Source organism: Labrus bergylta, chromosome 23 (genome assembly GCF_963930695.1).
Source record: "Labrus bergylta chromosome 23, fLabBer1.1, whole genome shotgun sequence".
NCBI lineage: Eukaryota > Metazoa > Chordata > Actinopteri > Labriformes > Labridae > Labrus > Labrus bergylta.
Window position 1 is genome coordinate 17081690 of NC_089217.1, and position 24217 is coordinate 17105906.

At 40.5% G+C, this 24217-nt stretch overlaps 1 protein-coding gene across 2 annotated transcripts in view; it reads right to left on the reverse strand.

The window, feature by feature from the left end:
* Window positions 1-24217, reverse strand: part of slc38a4 (solute carrier family 38 member 4) — a 42501-nt gene that overhangs the window by 13140 nt on the left and 5144 nt on the right. Inside the window, exons 1-13 of one of the 2 annotated variants that reach the window (XM_020651709.3) lie at window positions 15969-17640; window positions 10385-10622; window positions 9856-9952; window positions 9259-9374; window positions 6924-6997; window positions 5788-5880; window positions 5546-5627; window positions 5374-5456; window positions 4603-4661; window positions 2546-2806; window positions 1553-1632; window positions 494-594; window positions 124-248 (exon numbers count right to left, since the gene is read on the reverse strand). In XM_020651709.3, coding sequence (XP_020507365.2) covers window positions 124-248; window positions 494-594; window positions 1553-1632; window positions 2546-2806; window positions 4603-4661; window positions 5374-5456; window positions 5546-5627; window positions 5788-5880; window positions 6924-6997; window positions 9259-9374; window positions 9856-9952; window positions 10385-10509 — 1296 coding nt within the window. In that variant the 5' untranslated portion in view covers window positions 10510-10622; window positions 15969-17640. Of the gene's footprint in view, window positions 1-123; window positions 249-493; window positions 595-1552; window positions 1633-2545; window positions 2807-4602; window positions 4662-5373; window positions 5457-5545; window positions 5628-5787; window positions 5881-6923; window positions 6998-9258; window positions 9375-9855; window positions 9953-10384; window positions 10623-15968; window positions 17641-24217 lie in introns of those variants that run through there. The other variant, XM_020651708.3, reaches the window with a different exon arrangement.

Below are 24217 nucleotides of genomic sequence, written 5' to 3' on the forward strand. Positions count from 1 at the left end.
ACGAGGTTCCATTCTTTGAGCGAAACGACGCCGACGCTCCACAAATAAAAGCTCGAGAAACGAGACCTTATGACGAGGAAACTTCAAATGACAGTGCCGAGTGTTTTTGTATGATTTACTTACAGGGAACAGCACGATGGGGACAGTCAGGGTGACGGCGGTGAGGACAGCCAAACGCACCAGCAGCAACATGGTGTCGAACTTGTACACCTTGGTGAAGGTGTGGAGCAGCTCTGCCTCTACGTTTTCTGTGTTGGACGGAATAAAGTATGAATGAACTGAAAACACGGTCAAAAAGCAGAATGTTGGAAAAGAAATCACATTTTCAAACATCAGAGTCAATGTCCAATTTCATGGCTTTACAAGGGTTACATTTTGGCATCATGTTTTTTTGTTTTAAAGGCTTTATATGCGGGTTTAAAGTTGGTGTCTGGTGGGAGAGACGCACCACTAGAGATGAATTTGACTCCTGTTTATAGGTCGTCGCTCTTACCGTAAAAGGTGAGGTAGCCGAACAGCGCCGACAGCATGTACATGATGAGCATGGTCAAGATCGACAGGTTGGAGACGTTCTGCATCCTTTTCCTCGTGCGACTGTGGAGCAACACAAACAACACTTTTTGTTTTTAGAGGCTTTTAACAGATTAGGTGTCACACTTGAGACTTGAGGCATTAAAAGTCTTTAAAAAATAAACAGATTTAAGCTCCTTTCACCCCCCTCCCCCAACCCCCCTGCAACCCTGCACTCTGGACATGTCTGGACATCGCCCCCCCTGAGGAGCTGGGCTGAAAGTGTACTTCTTTCACTGACTCAGCTCCATTAAGGAATCGACTTTAATTTCCCTGAAATGTTACAGACTCAGTCAAATTATATGAACAGGAAACTGTCTGTCGAGCCGTTTTCAAACAATATACTCATGATGATTTCTAGAAAATGTCAGGACAGCCTCCCCCGTGAATCTCTCTTGAGTTTCTTATTTTCAAGTCTCTTACAAAGGGATGGATGGGAGGGGAAGAGTCACGGGAGGCAAGACTGCAGAAATCCATGATGGCAGATGAAATTACAGAGACCAACATTATGATGTGTTGAGTGATGTTAATCTGCCCGCTCGCGGTTTCCCTGACTAATTCCTGCTGCGGTCAGACATCAGACATGGAAACTTGACTAGGTGGCTTGCAGGAAAAAGGCGTTTGGCATTTCACTTGTTCTGTTTGCACATGTAGTTCAAAATTTTCACGAGTTTTTGTGCATGTTTGAAAACACCAATAGTCTATATTTTCAATGAAGGGTTGCATGCTCAATTCCATCCTGTAGCCAGCAGATGATCCCTGGGAAAAGACACGGCTCTCCTTCTTATCAGAGCTTTCAGTTTAACCAACTATTTCTCTTCACCTTCACTCTTCATCTTTGCCCATATCAGACTATTAGCATGGCTTCTTAGTGAGAAAATCTGTTTTCATATGGGTGAACTCGCCCTCAGTGTTTATTTTCAGGAGGTGGTGGTGAAGCTTTGTTGTTGTTGATTTCAGAGTAACAAAGAGAAGCACTCACTCTTTCAGCTCGCTGTAGATGGGCAGGACCTCGGGGTGGCACACAAAAGCAAAGGCCAGGATTGGCACGGTGTATGCGGTCTGGGAAAGAAATGGAGAGTGAAATGTCAAGAAGACGTCAGCCACAAAAAACACGTTCAGACATTTTTCCAAGACAGCGCTGTTGACTTTGATTGCAAACCGCTGGTATGCTTTCTTCTCAACACGTTGATGAGTCAAAGCTTAAACGTTTTATTTGAGGTTAGCCGGGGTGGTGGAGTTCAAACTTTCTCTGCAGATTTCCCCCGGAGACACTTGCACCTGTTTGGTGCATTTCAAACTATTTGTTATCAAAACAACTTTTCTAAAGTCAAGATCGTTGAACTGCAGCCGGCATGTGAAATTTAGCACCATCATAAGATAAAAAAGCAGGCGGACAGTAGCGACTCTGTTGAACGTGAGTAACCCTATATGTCCCTCTGTGGATATTCTATACGTTTCTATGTGTTTTCTATGTGTCATCCTCCTATCTTGATTTAGGCCCTCACACAAATCCCTGAACACACAAAAAGACCAAAAACACACCCTGACACTCCACCCTGACCAAACATGTCTTGGCGAATGCCTGACATTCTTCTTCTGTTGGATTTGTAGGTTGTAAGATGCCACGTGTAGGAACAAGAGTCTTTTTTTTAATATTGTTCAAACCTAGCCCGTTCAAAAGGAGGAGACACAGCGGCGTTCCCTTCATTTCATTTAGTTAAGAGATGCTCTATCGTTGGGGCTTTGTTCGAGTTTTGCAGCCACAGATTCAAACAAGAAAAAATTCTGAGCACATGACACACCTTTGCAAACGCCACGAGGGCCGACCCCTTTTGACAGACGCTCGGTTCACATGTAAAAGTCAGCTCTGCAACTTGGACAAAAGCTTGGGAGAGAAAAGAATCTGGCGCTGCGCCGAATGACAGTTATGACAGTTAGCCTGAAGGGGTACCACGCCGTTTCCCTCGTTTACCTGTGAGTTGAAGACAAAGTATTTGGGCGTGCACTGCTCCTTGTCGTCGGTGTGCGGCTCGTAGTGGATGCTGCCGGAGTGAGGAGCTTCGTTGCCGCCGCCGACCGCCGGGGAAACGTCCGCCCGGGAGAAGTCCATCTGTGCCGAGCTGTTCGGCGGCGGGTACAAAGCCGACATGTCTGAGGCGTTCATGCTGAGGTTCGACGTGTGTTGGGTCAAGAACGGGAGAGGGCAGGGCAGCTGGGTCTTCTTGTATATCACCTGGAAGTGAAACAAAATCACATTACATTCTTTCAAGTGACGAACACACTGGTCTGCCAATACAGTCGGCCAATATGGTAGATTTAGTGTATTAAATGCAATAAATGCTGATATAAAACCAACTTTCTTTCCAATCCTTAAGATCAGAAAACAATGCTTGAGGGGATTTGAAACAATTTTGCCAACAAGTCTTTCCAGCTTTCTTAATTCCTAAAATACTCTTAACATTGTTTTATTCACATGTAGCAAACATTGTAGTGGAGCTCACGGCTGTCCGCACTAGGATTGGTTTAAAAAACTGTAATATTTCTTATACTTGTCTATGTCATGATTTCAGAGTTTAGGTTTTCTTGTTTTATTTAGTCTCATTCTTCCCTGCTGTTTGTTTCCATTCTGTGTTTTTCTTTATTTGAAGTTCTCCTAGTTTAGTCTTCAGTGTTTCCTGTTTTATTTTGTAATTTTGTATCCTTGTGTTCCTTTCTGTCGTAGTGTGTTATTTTCTGTTGATAACCCTTAGTTTAGTTTTCAGTGTGTGCTGATGTATTCTGTTTCATGTCCAGTTGAACCTCCTGCCCTTGTGTGTTTCTCCTCCACCTTGATTGCCCTCATCAGTTTTACCTGAGTCGTTTGTCACACCTGGGTTTGATTACCTCTAGTCTATTTAAGCTCTGTGTTCATTCCTTCCTGTGTAAGGTCATCATCTGTCAAACCTTCTCTGTGGGTCCTGGTCAGAGTCGCTGTGCTACAGTGTCTTTTTGTTTGGACTTTCTCGTTGGACCGTGTTACTTCTGGAATTTGGAACTTTGTTAAGAAAGGAAGTTTTTGTCTTTTTTGTTTCAATATTTTGTGATTCTGCATGGGGTCCTCTTCTTTGTTTTTCTACATGTGACAATACTGTTCATGAAGTTGTAAAAGAATATGCCATTGGGATACCTCTACATTGTCATATATGTGCAAAATCAGTGCACAATCATTGTGGGGAAATGGCTATTTTAATTCTAGTGCCAAAACTCCCTACAATGGCTGTAAAGCTGTTCATTGATAAATCTTATCCTTGATATTCAGCATTGGCGTTGATCTTAAATGTCCCTTATCGGTCTTTCCCTGATTTAAATAATTCTGTGTGGCGGAAGGGATGAAGTTGTGGCTGCTCTTCAGGTCTATCATTATGGGAAGAATTCTCCAACAGCTCAAATGCTTCCAACAGTTTTAATTTTGAGCAAATGTGTGGGCCTATGATGTCATTTCTCAAAGCGTGAACTCCACTCACATGCTTCTAAACCGGGCCCTCACAGGGTAACACACACTGCGGTGGCCTGAGCGTAGGTGGTGACCTCTCATGAAAATTGAGGAGAGGGTCAAAAGTCCTGCAGGTTAACCATCCATTACTGCTTTACTTGTAGAACTGAAATAACAGATTCTTTTCGGCCACTTGGAGGCAGCAGAAACACGTTGTAAACACAACATGGACCTGTTGCGGTTTTTAAGATGATTCACTAACACATCATTTGTGTACAAAAGAACTGTAAAAGCTTTTATTTTGATAGTTATTTGGACATGTTGCGAGTGTTAGTTCATTATTCACTTTCCATTTAGCTCTGTTAAGTGTACACCAATTATAAATATGCCGCCTATATAGACTTGAAAACAGAGGTGGACTCAGCCAATAGTTAGATTGAAGCATTAAGTTTAGCGTGTATTCTAGAGGAAGTTGCGACCATATTTGGACGAGAGGGTGGATATGCAGAATGTTTCCTGATCTCCACCCACACTGATGATCAGATAACTGGACTTACCACACCCAGGAAGAAGACCATGCAGGACAGGGAGAAGCCGCTGGTGTAGCCCAGGTAGCCTAAAGAGAGAAAAGCCGATGATTCAGTGAAACCAGATACTGATGTCATGCTATGTCATAGATGCTATTCTTACTAGTCTGCAAATCTGCATTCTGTTCTGTCTCTCTTTTTTAAATTTTTTTATCTACGTTGGCATTACATCAGTTTCCTCTCTTTTCCTAGATGTGGATCACATCGTGTAATAGATCATGACCCAGATCCTTAAATAGACCAAATAAATCGAGCCGTAGCAGGAGTTCAGACAGGAGATAAAGCGTGTAAATGTCTGGAAGGAACACTGAACCAGTTTAACACGTGTCAAAAATAACATGCTCATTACATTTGCTGTTATTTATTAATCACACTCTGTTTCAGGAGCTTATTTGACTCTTTGTCAAATTGTCTTAATTACATAACCCGAGCGGGGGATCTGACTCACGGCCTCCTAAATGGAGTGCTGGAGCTGACTCAAAGCCTGATGGCAGTGTTGTGTTACAGTAACTGCTAATTGCCTGAGCTGACTAAGTACTTGCTTTATTTAAAATGTTGCTCTGCTGGAATTGATTAGAGACAGCTGCGAGAGCATGGGACTACTGAAACAGAAATATGCTTCAGACTGCAGGAATTCAAAGAGAAGGTGCCTCTAGTAGCGTTTTCTGAAGTATCATAAATACAGCTTGCAGTTTAAGAAGTTTTAAGACTAATTGCGTTTTGAGAAAAGTGAGTCCTTACCCAGATTTTTCAGGAGAGACAAAGGCAGGATGATTCCAACCGACACAAACACCACCAGGTAGTTTCCATCCATGTACCATTCACTGCAGAGAGGTTCAAACGTGGTCAGACACTGAACGCTGTGTGTACTCTGAACACGCACAAATGCAGCTTTAAAAGAACACACACTCACCCAGAGATTTCTTCTAAGCCCAAGAAGGCTCGGATCACCTCGGGGAGCTCGTACTTGACAATAAAGAGGTAGCTGGACATGGCTGCAGGACAGAGGACACCAATGAAGACAGAATATTTTACATGTATTCAACGTTTTCATATTGTTTTATCATAAACATGAAACAGTCATAAACCTCTGTTAATACAAACAAGGTTGAGATCAACAAACAGAAAGAAAAAGACACATCAAGTCACACCTACCTCCAATATTCTGCATGATAATGGATCCGAAAGCTGCTATTTTGCCGGGCCAACCGAATGCTCTCTCTCCCAGCTTTTCATAAATGAGGGATCCTGCAAGAATAAATCAATTGATCACTATTTAATGAATAAATATGAGTCAGCAACTTAATAGAAGACAATGTGAGTGAATTACAGTCCATAAAAAAGAGGGAAAAATACATTTACACCTTCAGACATATCTGTAAATATGCGAGTGCCCTACGAATGATTCACTCAGGAAGGATTTGGATCATTTGAAAACAACTTGTATCATTAAGTAAGAGACAAAGAATTAAATCACCTATGATCTGTATACCTGTATCAACACTACAATGACCACTAGGTGGGTGCATCAGTACAGGAATACATATTTTCTAATGTCTCACCACAAAGGATTTTGAGTTGTGGTGTCCAAGCCCTTCATGGGGATACATGTGTCATGAGACCTCATGACAATATGCTTTAATTGTGGATGACTTTTAGAAGCTCAAAGACGTAGAACCAGTACATTTAACCATCTTTTACAAAAAATACATGTTAAGAAATAAGCTTGTATGGAACAGAAGAAGAACACAGGTTTGGAACTAATGTTTAAATATCTAATTCTGTTGGTCTTTTTGAGGTGTTTTTTTTTTTTTTTTTTTAAGAGCCCGATCAATTAATCGGCCAGCCAATTATCGGCCAATATTAGCAAATCTAGTGACTACTGGTATTGGCTAATTTTATTTGTGCCAATATAACTTGATTTACCTGTCAAATAGCATTTCGTTTGAGTTTCATTGTACTACACTATCAGTTCTCTGTCACCAGTAGAGGGCGCTATGTGGATTACAACAGGCATGATCACTCTCCATAGGGTCGAGCTATAATGCACGTACATGTGCAGTTACTTTTCAGTTGAGTGACCATAATATCTTTTGTGCAAGTGTTTGATAACTTCAATTGAGGGATCAACACATTAGTTGTGAATACCTGTATTTATCTATCTCTACACACTGAAGATTGAAAGAATAATCAGCATCCGATTTTTTTCTTATATCGGTATCGGCCCCAAAAGATCCCAATATCAGTCAGGCCCTAGTATTTGTGAAATTGAAATAAACTTAAAAACCAACCTCCTTCTTTGGCGGTGACAAGGAGCAGATGTACCGAATATAAGGACAGGATGGACACACCGATGAGGAGGATTCTGCAGAGAGAGGGAAAAGAACAGAAAGATGAGAGATGTAAAATCGGGAAATTTGTCTGAATTAAGGGACAAGACGTTTGTCATCCACATATCTGTCATGTGGCTGCTTTGAATTATCTCTCTTTCTAAAATAGCCTCAGACACACGGCAGCTGTCGGGCAAGTATGTCCGTTTTGTTGTTGTGTATTTGTAGGGGATGTTGTCTAGGGGAACGCATGGTTCTAACATGACCTGTGCCCAGTAACATCAATGCTACGTCCATGCATCCATGTGTCGCATTCTTTAGATAGCATCAAGTATATCAACAGTGTGACACTGGAAGGACGGGACCGAGTGTGACTCTTACAGCGGGCTAACTTAATTTCAAGCAACTAAGATAACGAGATAACTGTTCCATTTCTATTTTTAATTTCCCAGAATTTATTGCAAAATGGTTCCTCTACGTTGACACTAAGCCTCAAAGAAGTGACACCCTCTACTTTTCTGCCAAGCAGCATAGACAGTGGAAAGCAGGTAGTTCAAAGAAGTGGGATTGAGGGGAGTAGGGCTACTGCTGGGATGTTGGATGTTGCCAATGAATGCTGATAACACGTATGTGTACTGCAAGGACGGAGCAGGTTGATGGAGGCCAGAGGGACAGGGGCACAGGGTGCTTCACACATTCTCATGTGTCAGAGGTGGTAATGTGACTAGATTAACTCTTGCTCACATATTCAGGGACCACTCTTCATTCAACACCATGACATGGGGACAACATTTGAATTTGTCAAATATTCTGCCTCATAAACAAGTACCTGCAAAGTCACAGACATTTTCACAACATTTAGCTGTTACCCTTCCTGTTTTGTGCTAATAATACATAGCAACACATTACATTTAGCTGGTGAACATTACTTGCCCCTTTAACCCTCAAATAATAAACATGTAAACAATGTTTATGTGGAAATGTCATGCTAACATTAGCTTTTAGCACAAAGCACAGCTGTGTTTGAATTCGCATTGTTTTTATCCAAGTTTAAGGATCAACATCTTTGATTAGCATATCAGCATCCATGTTTGAGTGTGATGCTAACATGCTAATACTAGCTTTAAGCTCAAAGTACAGCTGTGTCAAGAGTCTGCAAAATGTTACAACGCCAAGTAGGACATGTTTTGGGCAGCGTTAAGGCCTTTATCGCATCCTGAAGCCAGAGATGGAAATAAACGACAACGTGGCGCCTTTGAATGGCTAATTTCACTTTTTGAAACTCCTAGGCGGTTCAGTTGACGAGTCAAAATTAATATTAGTTTCCTTCTGAAACCAAACATTTCACTTCACTAATTTTCAGTTTGTGTTCCTTTTTCTACTATCTACTTTCTTTAAAAAAGCTTTCATCCAAACAGGAAATAAAGCAAACTAGGCTTATGGCAGTACACAATAAAGCATAACAATGATCTTTTGAATTTAAAAATAATGGCATTTAAACATAAGATTAAAAATGTGATTAATTGTGGTTAACTCTTGAAATTCAGCAATTAATCACAATTGATTTACACATGACACTGACTGTGCAGGTTTGCTTTTGGCAAGGAGAGACGTGTTCACTCATCACTCTTTTCACTCACTCACTTTTTTCTCACAGGATCCACCCAGTATGATGCAACTTCACTCAACAGTTTCTTACAGTTGTTTGCAGAATGCATTGTACTTGCCTAGTATATGTGCAGTGTTTATTTACATCCCTGTCTGCTAAAAGAAAAGAATAAATCAAACGTGACAAGACTTTTTTTTGTGGATTATTATGTAACTGTACTCCAAAAACTCGAATCTTATTTGTGTAACTTCCAGAGAGAAAATATCTCATATCTAGATAGTAGATCTAATTCTAAGACACCTTTACAAGTGCATATTGAGTGCTGCATTTGCAGATATTTAGAAAAATTAAAAGCAATTTAGAAAATGTATTCTTTGCTTTTGACATAATGTGATTATCCGGACTTGAGACATTTGCTAAGGATTTAGTTTTTGCAGTGTGAAACTTAATTAGAAGAAACAAAACAAACATTAAAAACTTTCAGAGAAATCACTCATCAGTGTAAAGTTTCAAAGAAATGTTAAACGAGCTCAGTTGCAACACTGCTCTGGTCTATTCTCTGCAATTCTGTGGAATTTTTGTCGCAGCGCCCTGCCTGTCCTGTACTGTCACGCCTTTCCTTACACAGCCCCTGACATGCACACACGTGGTTTACGATGGTTTCCTTGTTCTCTTAGCAGTACTTACGTAAAGAGAACAATGCCGGTGTTAGCCATGGCGTAGGACAGGCCCAGGATGCCGCTGCCCATGATGGCGTTACTCAAGTTGAAAACGGACATCCCGAAGGAGGTGTGACCGGGATGCTGCACGGAGAGAAACGAAGGAAGAAAGGTAAAGAGAAGAACAAAGTAAGACTCGGACATTAAAGTTTGACACAAAGTAATTAAGATATTTTTAGAACAGGGTGCAGAAACTGTCAGGTTAAACACACTCTCACTCTAAAGAAATTCTTAATGTCAAAATAGTTAATTAAAAAAAACAAGAGGTGCGTTGAAACTCTTATATTTTTTGATTTATGCAACTAACGCTGAGAAAATAAACTTTGTTTCAGTGTTTTCCTGCAGAGCTAGAAATCATTTCATCCTCAAACTTGTGCAGTGTGTTTGTTGCAGATTGGATTGCAATAACCATGCCATTGCATTATATTGTGCAGCTCTACCTCACACGACATAAAGAAATAAGACTGTTCTTATTCTTTTCTATACACATGCTTTTAAACAATCTAACACGCCTCACATGCAAAGACATTAATACATTAGTGCTGTGATTTTTAAATCCTCTTACATATTCTTCATGGTATTCCTCGTATTTCTTCTTCTTCATCATCCCGTTTGCCAGAAACTTCTGACTTTCCCCGTCCTCGTTGTCATCCAAAAACTGACTGCAGGGGCAAAAAAGACAGACAATAACCATCAGTAAAAATGAGAAGGTCCAAAAAAACAAACAAAACACCACAAGCAATAATGGGCTTTAAGACGAAAACTGAAAATAGGGGAAATCAATATAAATGAATCCTCTTCTTGGAATCTAAAAGCTACAACTATCAATATCAGCCTCACATCTCTCTCTCTCTCTCTCTCTCTCTCTCTCTCTCTCTCTCTCTCTCTCTCTCTCTCTCTCTCTCTCTCTATATATATATGTACGTATATGACGTTTGTATTTATATCAAATATGTTTTTCCCTCTACATTAAATTAGCAGGCTGTGAGATGGCGTTGCTATCGTTAAGTTAGCAGCAGACACGGTGAGAGTGAACGGAGTATCTGGTAGTAGCAGCTCACTAAGGGAAGAAACTTGACTTCATGTTTGCCTACCTGTCAATGGTGGCCTTCTCCGAGTCAATGGGCTCTGTGTAGCGGTCGTCAAGGCTGTCCATGCTGTCATCGTCAGCCTCTGTGGGGACTTTCCTCAGCTCCATACGATCCACGACTCCCGGCATGGTGGCGCTCAGCAGTATGAAAGGCAGAGATGTTTTTTTCGGGATGTCAGCTCAATAGGGGATGATGCTTCTTCCTCAACTTCTCCAAAGACTTTAGTTGCCTACGAAAACACCTAAAAACAAAGGAGAAACATTAGAGGACAGTATCAATGGGAAAGATGGATGTGAAGTCGTCTTTTTTTATCCTATAACAACAGTGCTCATTCTTCTAAGTATATTTCACCGTATTTCAAGTTCACCCCTGGAATGCAAATGTTCCAGGCAGGAACATGTATTGTCTGGCCTTATCTGCCTCAAAGGTGCCTATTGGCCTTCATGAAGAACACTTCAGAGAGGCATGGGGCCCTCTAGCCTGCAAAGCAGTCCATCCCATTTCCTGGAACTGAGAGACTATTTGTCTTGTTGCCTTGAAGAGGAAAGCTGGGATATGATGACACACTGGCGCCATCCTTGGCTTTATTGCCGGTTGCATTCAACACCAGCTTGATTTATGGTATGAACAACTTTCTTTTAAATTAGACGACTGATCCTCAAACAAAAAATATACAATAAAAATATCAATTTACGCCTCATTAGGGACAACACTTAGCCAATGCTGGCGTACATAGAGGTTGCAATTGAAGTTAGGTCAACAAACCCTGAAACCAGGTCAAGGATGCAACGAGTTCATGAGGCCTCACAACCACCACCATCAACAGACCGCCTTGTTCCTGTGCAAGTTGTTTACTCAGCCTAACCCATTGACATTAAAGGCGCACACACCTACTTTTGACATCAATGGCATTCATCATTAAGTTATGTAAGGGGCGAAAAAAGGCTGAGGACACAGCATGTAAATGCTACTTATAACAACCCTTTATTGACTCTGCTTTTTGTCAGTGTGGAAGAAGGGTGTAAATCATGAGTATGATTGAGCAACAGCGCTGTAACGAAGCACCACCGTCACTACGTCTTTGTACATTCATATTGATTCGCACCGGCGTAATATTGGTTTCCAGGTCTGTGAATTCATATTGTGTAATGGCGTTCTTGAAGCACCACGTGTAGAGAAACAACAAGAGCTACATGTACATACTTATCAGTGCGCACACAGCACTGTTCTCCCCCACTTGCTGTGCTGATCCCGTCCTCACCCCTTCTGTTGCTACCTCTGATGGTAGTTCAGAGATGGGATCACTTTGCCCCCCCTCCCCCCTCCATTATGCCTCCCTGACATTTATGGTGAAGGCAGGAAATCACAGGGGCGTAAATAAGACGCCTTGAGGTGGCAGTCTGAATAGGACTACTGACAAACATTGCAAGTAAACACACCAACAACAAGTTGGAAAACCCCATTAGAGAATAATGGTGGTCTTGTTGTGTATTGGGGCGCAGGGTGACAATAAAGAGTGGAGACTTCACAGAATTAAGTCTAGGAAGAGCAAACTTGATAAAAAGACAAGAACGAATTAGTAAGCTAGCTAGTTGAAACAGAGGCTCTAAGATTTGTATCATCGCTTATTGTGGTTAAATGGTAAAACATGTTAGTAAGTTAATTCATTTAATGTTGATGATGCTTCAGTGCTGAAGATTGTGATTGAGTAAGGCTGAGCGATGAGATGCTGTCGTTCTGTTTATCAGAAAGGTTAGCAAAGGAGCACGTAGCCTACGAAACATGATTGAAGCTGTGTCAAGCATTTTGAGTAATACAGTATTGTATAAAGTTACATATAATGCTGAAAATGTTAATTTGATAGTCAGTCTATGAGTGTCACCATGAATCGTCCTATTAGCTTTACCCACTTTCAATTCAATTACTTAGACGTATAAGAGAATATTAATAACAAGCTAATAGCTAGAGCTAGCTACTGCAAAGTAGTTCACCCAAGCATTAAGCCTGAAAACAGAGGAAGCTAGCTAACCTGTGGGTCTGCCTAACGTTTAGATAAGCTAACAAATGTATTGAAGTATATTGGCTTGTCTCGCCCCACCTGTTTCCAGTCTTGAAACTTAGTGTGCCCCTAATAATCTAACTGTTAGCGGGAACTGGTAAACTATTTCTCAAGTGGTCATTTTGTTCTGTTTTAAAACAATGCAGTGAAGTTGTAATTTGTTTATGTCCCCAGAAAAGCAGGAAAATCTCCCTGCTGAATCTGTTATATGGAAAACCAAAACACGACTCTGCAGAAATGAATCATCCTCTGAGTAATGTTGTTTGTACTCACATCTTACATTTATGGAGCACCGTTACCGTTCATTTGGAGTTGTGTTTACCTTTTTTTTAAAGCTCTTTTAAGCCCTTTTTTCAGTCAACCCACACCAACTTGAAGCTCTACTATGTTAACTATGCAGCTGCTTACTGTCCGTCTCTCCCAAAGTGCTGAGGAACTAGTGTATGAAATTGAGTTTTTAGAGTAAAACAGACCTCTTCTTCAGTTTAAAGATGTGAATTAAACAATAAGCAACACTGAGTTGCTTGAAAACCAAAACAGAAAGATGTATCCAGCTGGGATGTATAACCGCATTTGAACAAAATGTTGTAATCTGTACACATAATAGTTTTTAATGTTAAATCATGAATCGCAAAGAAACACCTGAATAAATGCAGAGGTGTAAAATGATCTAAATTATCAGACGAATGCAGTTATTTAAATTCTAAAAAGACGTTTTTCAGACAATCAGTAGAGAAATCAGTGGATGCTTTTTGAGCAACAGCATCTTTGCCTGACGACGTCTGCAGTGTTTACAGTGAAAACACCACATCCAGGTACAGGAAACTTTCCATTTACAACAATGTTCTTAACTACAAACCCTTGTCAGGTGTCAAACTTTCCACTTTGGTCAAAAGGACAAAACTTCCCTTTTAATACTTTTTAACAATGCTCTCCCACTCGCAAAAAACTACTGAAAAAATGCTGAAGTTTTTGGCATGATTGCTGAATTTTTCACTCAAACTTTATCCAGAGTTTGAGTGAAAAAAATACCCCCCCCCCCCCCCCGGTATTTTCCCCACACAAAGTCTGAATGAGCTGACGTGAGAGCGCAGCAGGATTATATCAGGAGAATTCACCTTGAGCGAGTGGGAGTGCGAGATGACCTTTTCTTCCCCCGCCATCGTTAAACGACTATCGTCTGTCTGAACGCCACCAGTATGATATCCGTACATGTGAATCACCAGTATGTTCATCTCCACCTTTTATTTTGAATGATTCTGTTGAACTACAAACAGCATTGACATAAAGGCAAATATTTTCTTTATAGCGCTGTATTGTCCACCACTTCCACATCATTCTTCTCACGTCATGTCTTGAACTCAAAGACCCCCTTTCCTATTCTACTGCGATGGTCTCCCGCAGTGAGGTGTATGAGTGAAAAATCAGATCAGAAGGACTTCAGAGGCGGTTGTCTATGCTGCGATTGTCTAGACATTTTCAGGAGCGCAGTGCAAAACGCTTATGTTATTGATAGATTAAGCATTACCGTTAAAACCACATCACACACACACCAATACACCCGAAATCTCCGTGTGTCACCGCCTGCTCTGTGGCGAGAGTGAAACCAAGAACAGTTTTTTCACTTTTCATTGCCAAGAGGATTAACCTGTCTGACTTTGTTAACTTCACAAGCTCCCTGGTTTAATGCCGCCGTTGTTACAGCCATAACATAGAAGCACACACGCATGGCAGCGTGCCACACAGCACATTCACAAGCTTTGATGTGAAACTGACTGCTGCTCACTCTTGAAATAACCAAGTGTAGAAAAAGGCATCTCGAGTGCCTACTTATCGCTGGAACATTCCCTGCTTCTTACATGTATGAAGAAACACATTTGCAATTGACAATACGGCTGTAGAGGAAGCACCGAGGGCATTAGCATCCCAAATGAAACCAATGCTAACGAATACTAAAATGCTACAGTAGCGGCCACAAACAAACGCCTCGAATAATATCACTGAAACCAGAGATAAATGTGAATACCGCACTCAGACGAGTTCGTCCATGACCACTTGTGCAAGTGGCCGGACCATTTCGCTGCCATTGTGACCTCAAAGTGTCCTGGGATGTCTTCACACCTTGAGTTTAAAGTCGTCCATTTCAATGTTAATGTTAGTGAGACCACTCACTGGCAAACCGACACAGAACCAGACTTTTCACAGTCTTTTTCACAATAACACAAGGCTTTTTCGACTCCTACATTTTAACCAAGCAACTTGATTTCATTTGTAACTCTGTTCAATAAGTACACATACACTTGGGTGATGCTGAAGAATTGTATTTTTGTTACGCATTGAGAACAGCTAGGCTTCTGTTGTTTTAGCTTAATGAGCAAATAAGAAAATATATTAAATAAACTTACATACAACTGAAAACCATTTTTTTAAATCACATAATCTTTGATTTTTGTTTTGCTTACACACCATTATTAACAGCGAGCATCAGGAATCTATCGTTCTCCCCTCATTATTTCATGCCTCAGAGACTCCTGAGTCATGTTTTAGTTTATCAACTACGTCGAGCAACTGAGAGAGATGACAAGAAAAGTGTTGCTGTGTTTCTTTTTAACTGGCCTCTGTGTTACTCCATATGAAACTGAAATGATAAACAAAGGCTTCTTCAGAGTCTCTTGTCTGTCATTGGCGACAGACAATACAAATATCTATTTAGCTTCTCGCTGTGTTTAGCATATGTAGATCATAAAGAAGCATCACAAGGCGTTTTATGACCACATGAATGTTTATTTTAAAGTTTTACCACTGCATGCAATGCTACTCTTGAAATTAAAAAAAATAATATGCAAATGAAATCAGCCCAAAGTTTCAGTGATAGGACTTATCTGTTTGCAGATAATTCTATGACAATACGCAAAAACGACATACGTTTCTTAGGAAAAGAAAATGTTAAGAACCAGAATTTTGGATGAATTAGAAAAAGTGAGCATCTGAGCACGTGTTTTTATTTTTAGCTTGATTCGAGATGATCATGTATTTTCTGTGTTTAAAGATTAAGCATTGGTTGTTAAAAAGAAGTAACTTGCATTACATCAGGCACTAGAAAAAAATAAAAAGTGACTTGCAAACACCTCTGCATGGTTGGAAAAAAAAAGACCATTTAAAAACTTTCCAACAGATCTTCACAATCCTCCTCATGCCTCCGCTCTGTGAAACACAACAGACTACTTCATACATCCTTCATCCAAACAAACTCTTGCATCAGCCAACACCTGAGAGAGAAATTCCTTCCAGTTACACCAATAGTACAGAAACTCACTCTACTTGACTTGTGACAGAAACCATGCGTTCCTCAAACACACCCTACAGCAGCAGCTAGAGAACTGAACTCAAGAAAAAGGCTTTTGCCTCAAAATGGACACTTCTTTCTTTGCAGTAAACGCCTCAAACATATTTATTTTTAAATCAATCAGCTCCTGATATTCCTGCATTGTATGAGTCATGATTTTAGTGCGAAGAAGGAATACTTACTTTAGCTACAGTTCCTTAAAGAAGTTCCTGGATTGATCCTTATGTTCTTTTTTTTTCTTTGAATTAAAGTTTTTTTCTTTAGTAAAATCAAGATGATAGACGAGTGAGAGGGTGAGGAGCTGCAGTTGTTTTGTAACTTCAGGTGAGAAAGCAGGCTTTTAAAGAGGAGGAGGGAGGGCCTCTGTCGGCCAATGAGGACAGATGGAGTTCACTCAGACCCCGCCCTCTTTGAGCACGGTTGTAAGCAGACTTGCAACTCCCCCAATACACACACACACACACACACACACACACACACACACACACACACACTGACACACACACACACACACACACACACACACACACACACACACACACACACACACACAAATGCAACTAGAAAGACACACGTGAAGCAACAGCAATGACCATAAAGGCCAAAGCAGGACCCCGAGAGAAGAGATGTAACTAAGAACAATTAAAACATGTAGAAAATCTGATCTAAATGGAAGGGCCAAGTGGGCAAACATCCATTTTACTCCATTTTCCTGAGAGGAGGCATTTTTTCGGTGTTTTCTTGAGATCTTGACTTATTTATCTCAGCAGAACAACTACAGTTTTTCTGTGATAATGAGCCAAATCCTTGAAATCACAAAAAAAATAAAAAAACTGCTGAAATTAAATCGTATCACGGGAAAATACAAATTGCTATCCTAAGATAATGAGAGAAAAAAAAGTTGGAATTTTGAGAAAATAACTGAAATAGATGCGTATCCATGTAGAACTCCTCTAGACGTCAGTTACAAATGTAAATCTTTAATTTTAAAGACTGTAAGCAAAGCAAATTGTCAAAAGGTAGATCGATCATTTGAACAAAACAAAAAAAAACAGAGAGCAGTTGTCTAAAGTGTAACGTTGCATCCATCAGACTGAAGACTGAGAGTGCACCGATGGCGTTAAATACCCCTGGTGGCTTCAAGATGTGATCACATGACATGCCATGTGACCGAGACCATTCCGTTTTATACTTAAAGAACTCTACAGTCCAAAAAGACTGAGGCGAGGTCAGGGGTCGCATGAGGCTGCAGTCCGACCCTGTGTGCACCAGCAGACTGATCACACACATCTCCCATGTTGAAAACATTTTCTATTGTCACTGACTGTACAGCCTCCTTTCTACCAACACCAGCACATGCCTCATTGTTTGCACACGCTGCTCCACACATGCAGATGCCCGGGAGAGTCTGTGGGCAACTGTCAGTGGTGTGAGGGGTAGGCTGTGCCGCCGGCCAACCAATCAGAGGACGGGGCAAGGGGATGTCGCTGTGCCCAAGGTCATGCTCATGTCAGGGATGAGGTTTTTTTTATTATCTGTGTCTACTTTGAAACGCTGTCTAAGTGGAGCAACACACATAGAAACACATGCGTCATGCAGAGAAAACTGTAGCCTTAAATTGGCTGCTAAGTTTCTTTTTTTGTTAGCTATCACCTTCCGACCACAAAACAAACCTTTTCTTTTTTATGGGCTCTCACTTTTAGTCACAACAACACAATGTTATCAAGTTGGACTGATGTGTTTGGCTGATATTTTTGTCTTTGATAAGTCATGTTAAAAATAACAGAAACAACCAGAAGAAACATTTAACCAATGTTAACCAAAATACATGCTACAAATCAACAACATATTCAGTTTTTGGCTAACAATTGTGAATAAACAAGTGCTGATATTTAAATCTTCTCCATCAAAAACTCTTTCGAACATTTAAATGAATATAAAACAATAAATGATAATAATAATAAAAAAAGATCTCTATTGTAGTAAAGCAATTTTCTTAAGTTTGCTAACATAGGCTAATCTTATCTGTCATCTTAATCACTGACATGTCATTTTTTGGAGGGAAAATGTATTATTTAATTAAAAAAGTCTAGAGAAAAGTCGAGCAAGCTAGGCTACATGAAAACAACAAATTTGCTAGCCAACATAGCACAGCTTCCACTCAGGCCTGTACTAAATAATCAAGGAGTTGTTTAAGTTTAAGTATTGGGTTTTGGAGCTTAAAGAGAAATTGGAGCCACTTTTTACCTCTCACTTTCTGTCAGAAACTTCAAACAGGGGAATAGCACGACAAGCAAAATTCCCAGAATCTAAAGACTCGTCACCATGATCGTCCCTGCAGCTTCAGGGACATTCCTTAAATGGCATCACGGTCATTAAAGTGTGTGTGGGGGGCTTTTAAAATTCATACTTGGCCAATAACCTGTGACTAGAAAGCTGTCAGTCAATCCTGCCACACACCAAAGAAGGACAGGGGTTAGCTTGGGGGGGGGGGGGGGGGTTGTTGGGGGTCATAAGGTCGTTAACTACTGAATGGAGCAGCAGCCGGCTATAGAAGTGAGAGAGCTCACTCTTTGAGGTCAAAGACACACAAAAACAAAAAGACACAGTTTCCTGTTGAGAGGGGGGGAAGGAATTGTGCTTAGCCGATATTTCCTGAACAAATTGTCAGGACCCATCTTTACTGACCCCCTTTAAGCAGCATTAAGATTAAAACTAGGTTAAGAATTTCAACATTGGCAAATATTAGATATTCTTCTACTTCTTTATCTGGTGAGCAAAAACTTAAAGGGGCACATCTCCAATTTAGAAGATATTTAAAGGTTTATTCAAGTGAAATCTTTTTTCTAATGCATTCTGCAGCTATAAGTGCTTTCACACTGTGAATGCAAACAGCCAATTTTTCCCTTTAGACTTTATCCAGAGTTTCTCCTGACAGCTCCCCCGGGTATTTTCTCAGCAGAAAGTCAGAGTGGGGTGATGTGAGAGCAGTATAGTATCAGGAGAATCCACCTCCAGTGAGTGCAGGGGGTGGTGACGTTTAATCCCTGGGATGGGTGCACAACCTCAGAGTGCATGTGCTCAAAAAATCGATCCCACCTGTGGCTCCTTTCCCACATGTCATTCCTCACTCTCTCTCTCTCCCTGATTTCCAACTCTACCCACTGTCCTATCTCTCCATTAAAGGCACAAAAAGCCCAAAAATAAATCTTAGGAAAAAAAAGGCAAATATTCTCATTGTATAACAAACAGCAGACTCTGTTGCTTGGTTCTGCGTTCTGGTTTTGCGTCATGTGTTGCCTCAGGAGACCCCCTTCCCCGACAGGGATTATCCAAGTAAAGAACGTTTACGGGCTTTTCCTTTAGAAGACTTAAAACGTCACTTACAGTATTCACTTTAGTTTATGTACAAGTGTTCAAAGTTTCCTACTCCTTAAGTGTTCTTTTTGACACCTTCCAGTAAAAGAGGATCATGTTTTCCCTTATTGTCTGCTTCTGTACCCGTCTTCTCAGAATACGTGGTTGTGGTAAAACGTTGTCATCTTACCGACTGTGTCCAACTACTGCAGCTTGCCAGAACATTTGGACTGTTGTGTGAGGTTCTCTTGATTCCTAGAGCTCTATTTTCCAGAGTCTGTTTCTGTGTAGTGAAATAGTTCCAACCCTTTTTGTTCTGTTCTGATACCGGGTTTGGTAATGTAAGCATGTTTGCTTTTTCCACTCTTAACCTTAAGAAAAACCACTCCTGATTGTTAAAGAAACTGGTTCACTGGATCTCTGTGACGTTTTGGTTGAACTTCAGAGTGTAAGACCTCAAACAAATCTGGCGTTACAACCTTTTTAAACCGTAGAACGCTGTACAAAGGGTTCACCTTTTATGGCTTTTGAACACTAAACAAGTTTCCCTGAAGGTGACGTGTGAGTGTGGCTATTTCTGAAGCAGGACAACAACACATTGTTGACATCAGCAGGTAAACACAGGGTCAAGGGGGGTGTTTCCGTCATAGATCAAGGGGTTGTTAACGTTCCCTTTCTGAACAAAATAACTGTCACACGACAACATTCACTTTGGCTTGTAGCTCTGACTCTTTGAGGGGCCGAGGATATCCCACACACAGCATCTAAAACCATGATAGACTTAAGCTTAAACAACACTAATGCTGTTTTGTTTCTAAAGCAGGTAACTTCTTCTATTCACAAAAATCCGGCATTTCAGAGTCCTGAAAACAGAGACGTTTGGAAATGCTGCTTCAGCTTAAGATCTCAAATGATGCATTCAATTGTTAATTTTCGACTCTGCACATTGCACATAAAGACGGCTTTACTATACCTCCTCAATTAAAATATTTTTTTTCTTCTCGCCAGTAAGTTCTTATCCACTCATTTGTTGATACTGTAAACACTTCCAATTACACCTAGTCATTGGACTGTTGCTCCACCCGCCATCTTGGATTTCTGCAGCTTCTTTTATTATGTCATAAAACATATAAAAACGTTTGTTCCCCCCATGACCGTCAGGGAAAACTTACCGCTGTGAGGGACGTGTGAAATAGCAACTCACAAAGACTTCGGAGGCAGACTGTACTGAAATCTTCTAAGTTTTTTTTTAAGTGTACATGTTAGAGTGAGATTTTGCAGTTTAAAAATGTAACAGTTGTACTGTATGTGTCCTTCATTATTATTGTGCAGGCAGCCCGACTTCTCCATCAGTCTTTCTGACGAGCTGGAATTTAAGGACCCCTAATTTAAGCCTTTACCTCTTCACCCCTCGTGACTGACTGCAAATACCACACAGAGTCTGCTGCTGAGTGATTGGCCAGATGACAGCCAGCGCCTGCTTGAATACAAAAGATTATAAAAATATTATCATAAGACCAGAATAAAAGGCAACCGATAAAGACGGAGAATGGAAAAGGAGGTTTGCTTCATCAAAACTACATTTTGAAACGAATGAATTCTCCAAAAGTTCAAGGCCTTTTTAAGAATCTCAAAGGTCCGAGGCAGCAGATATTTCTGTCCCTTGCATGTAAAATGTATCGGCTCTGTGCACTTCTTTGTAAGCAGTCGACTGTTATATGACATAACATGCATGTGACACTTAAGCATTATTATTTGTAGATGTGTGTCTGATGCTTGTTTTCCCTCTTCCAATAGAGAGGCCTCTAACGTTTACATACATTTGATTTCTTCAGAATAATTCACTTCAGTTTTAACTTAAGCCGATTTTTCCTAAAGTTTTTTGAAACTCTGTAGCTCATTTCAGAGATAGAGTCTTTTTGAAAGTTATGGAAACTAATCCAATTACAGAAGTTATAACACAGAGCACAGGAGCTGCAAATTGGAAACACAGTCGTCCACTGGAAGCCAAAATGCAAATGTAATGAAGCAGATTCGAGCTAGAAAATAAGCTGTTCATGGTAAATTGAAGTCTTACGACTGATTATCAACATAATCAGCTGACTTTTGTTTGACTGCTGAACTCGCTTACAGAAACATAGAATCCCTGAAATGCCTTTAAAATGTTTTGGCAAAGGAAAACGGGACAAGGAAACCTACATTTTTACATATCTTATAGACTTTATAAAACGTGGATGTTGTCTGATGGTGTTTTCACACATGCACAAACCTTCTGAAAACTTCCTGACATTTTTTGTGAGCTGTGTGTGTGAACACAAACGGACAATATTTTGGTACAGGGGGTGGTGCCTTTTATATCCTGCAACAGACGCAAAACCATGGGCGTGTCCAGAGGCGTGGCCAGGGGCCTGTCTTTAAATCTTATTGGCCACCCCAAAATCCTTAACTATGATTGGCCATTTGCCTTGCCAGAGGTGGGACTTATGGTCAAACCCACAATTCAGGCTGTGTTGCAACAGGTAGCTCATAGTTTACAGTGTGCAGATGTTTGTTTAAAATACTTTAAATTGTGACTTTGGACATGCACATTGTTGTGAGTCCTGGAAAATGAAGCTTAGAAGACGTCAAGGTTGCCATTATCTTGTGTTACTTTAAAGTGGATGGGATTAGTGCAGACAGAAGGGTGCTCTTCATTCATGTGTGTGCACTCACACTTCCCCCCCACACACAAGTCAGTGCCGCAGTTGGGCCACCCTAATCCAAAAAGTCTGGACACGCCCCTGCATGCGACAGGTGCCATCTCTGGCAAACAAAAAAGCATACTGAAGCAGTTTCATTGCATGCACAGTTTGTTCTTCTCCACTCTACAGACAAGTAAACCCGTCCCGTTAGTCTCCCGCTTTTTCATGGGGATTGTGAGAAACATTTGTTTAGAGATGTAAGATTGATCAGTAAAAGCTAAAATGGTCGAAGCCCACTGATTTCCTTTTCATAATTTACATAAATCAACGTGTGTACCCTATAAAACCAAAAAGGTTGCAATGCTCACAGTGTGTGTGACCCTGTTGAGTCTAAGTGCTTCAACCTTAACTAACCGTTCACGGTTCCCAATGAAGCATCTCATGTTGTACAGATTTACAGCTGCCGGTTACATTCAGCACATTGAGTTATGTAGCTTCTGTGCTCCTTCATAATATGTAGCACTTGCGTCCATGGGTGGCAAATGTTATAGCTACAGGGATACGACCACATCACACAGAGCAAGGAGTTAAACACATCTGGTTTAAAGTGAGAGCACACGCTCCTCCAGATGATCTGTCTGTCTGTGTGTCCACATGGGAGTGATTTTATGTATGTGGCACAGTGAGGCGTCTGGCTCTCTGTTCAAAGGAATAAATAAGAGGTCATTTCTGTTTCTACCGTTACATTTGAAAACAAAAACGTGTCCTACTCATTCCCATTCTCAAACCCAGTTGTATAAAATAAATCCTCCAATAAATGTACACTTTCTGATCATTCGGTTTGTACAGTTTGGATGTCTGAAAACTGAAAAGAGGTTGAGTATTGGCTAATATTCAGCTTCAGCATACTCCTGAAATTCAAGCTGAACACTTGGCTCCAAAGCCTGCACGCGTGAAACATATGCAAATGCTTCAGGCAGGGTCATCATTTTTCTCCTGACAGGTCCTACAGGAGAGTTTTATCACCTCGTACGCCATTTTGTGTTGCTATTTTGCAGTCACCGCTTGCATGTTTTGGTGCTTTGAGCTTTTCAAGACGTTTTTTGCTTTGTGGCTGTAATTTACACAACTTCTATTATACTTTATGATTTTTGTACAACCCCATTTTCTAAATCACAGAAACTGGTCTCCTCTGTTCCCTTGCTTTCAGAGTGTTGTCAAAAGAAGAGGTGATGCTACAGAGCGGTAAACACGACCCTGACCCAACTTTTTTATTGTCTCTGGGCTTTTTTCAATTAAATATTATGTTTTAATTGACACATTCATCCTAAACACATCCCAACTTTAAGGAAAATTATGTTGTATACAGATATTTCCATAATTTGACCGATTGCATGCTCTTTTGCAAAAGAGACATTTGCATTTTGGACTCACAGGCCACCATAGAAGTACTTGGTAGAAAACGGTAATTGGAGCTAAATGCTAACATCAGCTGTCACAAGTTACAAAGCCAACATCCTCATTTCCAGCATGTTGGTTTTTCACCATTGTCACAGGTTTAGTTGGCTAAGCTAGCATGCTAATGTTAGCCAATTGGCAAAAAGTTACAGGAGCAGTTAAAAGTTTGGCAAGGTCTTTAGCATTCATCCTCAGGGGGTCATAAACTACCAAACAATGCCGTTTGAAAGGCTAAAAACCCGGGGAGCAAGGGAACTAAATGAGACGGCCTTGGCTTTTCACCGTGTTGAAAGTTATCTGCAAACCCACACACCAGGTTGAAAAGCATTGTGCTAATTTGTAGTCTTGGTTGTTACAATACGTTATATAATGTGAGCAAATGTCCCAAAAGCAAATTGTTTTACTATGAACACTTACTGGGAGCTCAATGATCTAACACATGCTTTTAGGTTGAGCTCAGACATCTAAGATTTATGGAGGTATGAAACATGAGCACAAGGGATAAGACTGCAGTACTCCCTCAAGAAACCCCCGACAAGGACTCAAACACACATTCAGTTCTTTCCCACCAGCACTTTGGGAAGTAGGCTTGTAAAAACACAGTATCTTTAGTGATGGACAATATAGTTGCATATGCATTAATGTATTATGTAAGTCAGTGTTGAGTTGAACTACTTACTGAGTGTCAAACATCTTTAAAAAGGGCGATCAATCCCCTGAAGTTCAGAATGTTTCAATGAATTAAGCTAAAAAAAAGACAGAAGTCACAGCACAGTTAACAAAGCTAATCTTTGTTTGAACTCATCAGGAAAACTGTGACTAATTAGTTTCCTGTACTGAAAAGTATTTTTGAATTCTCAGAAAGGAAATAATGAACGTTTGCTTTGGGTTAGAAATCCTGATTTCTGAATAATGCAGGACTCGGACACTTGAGG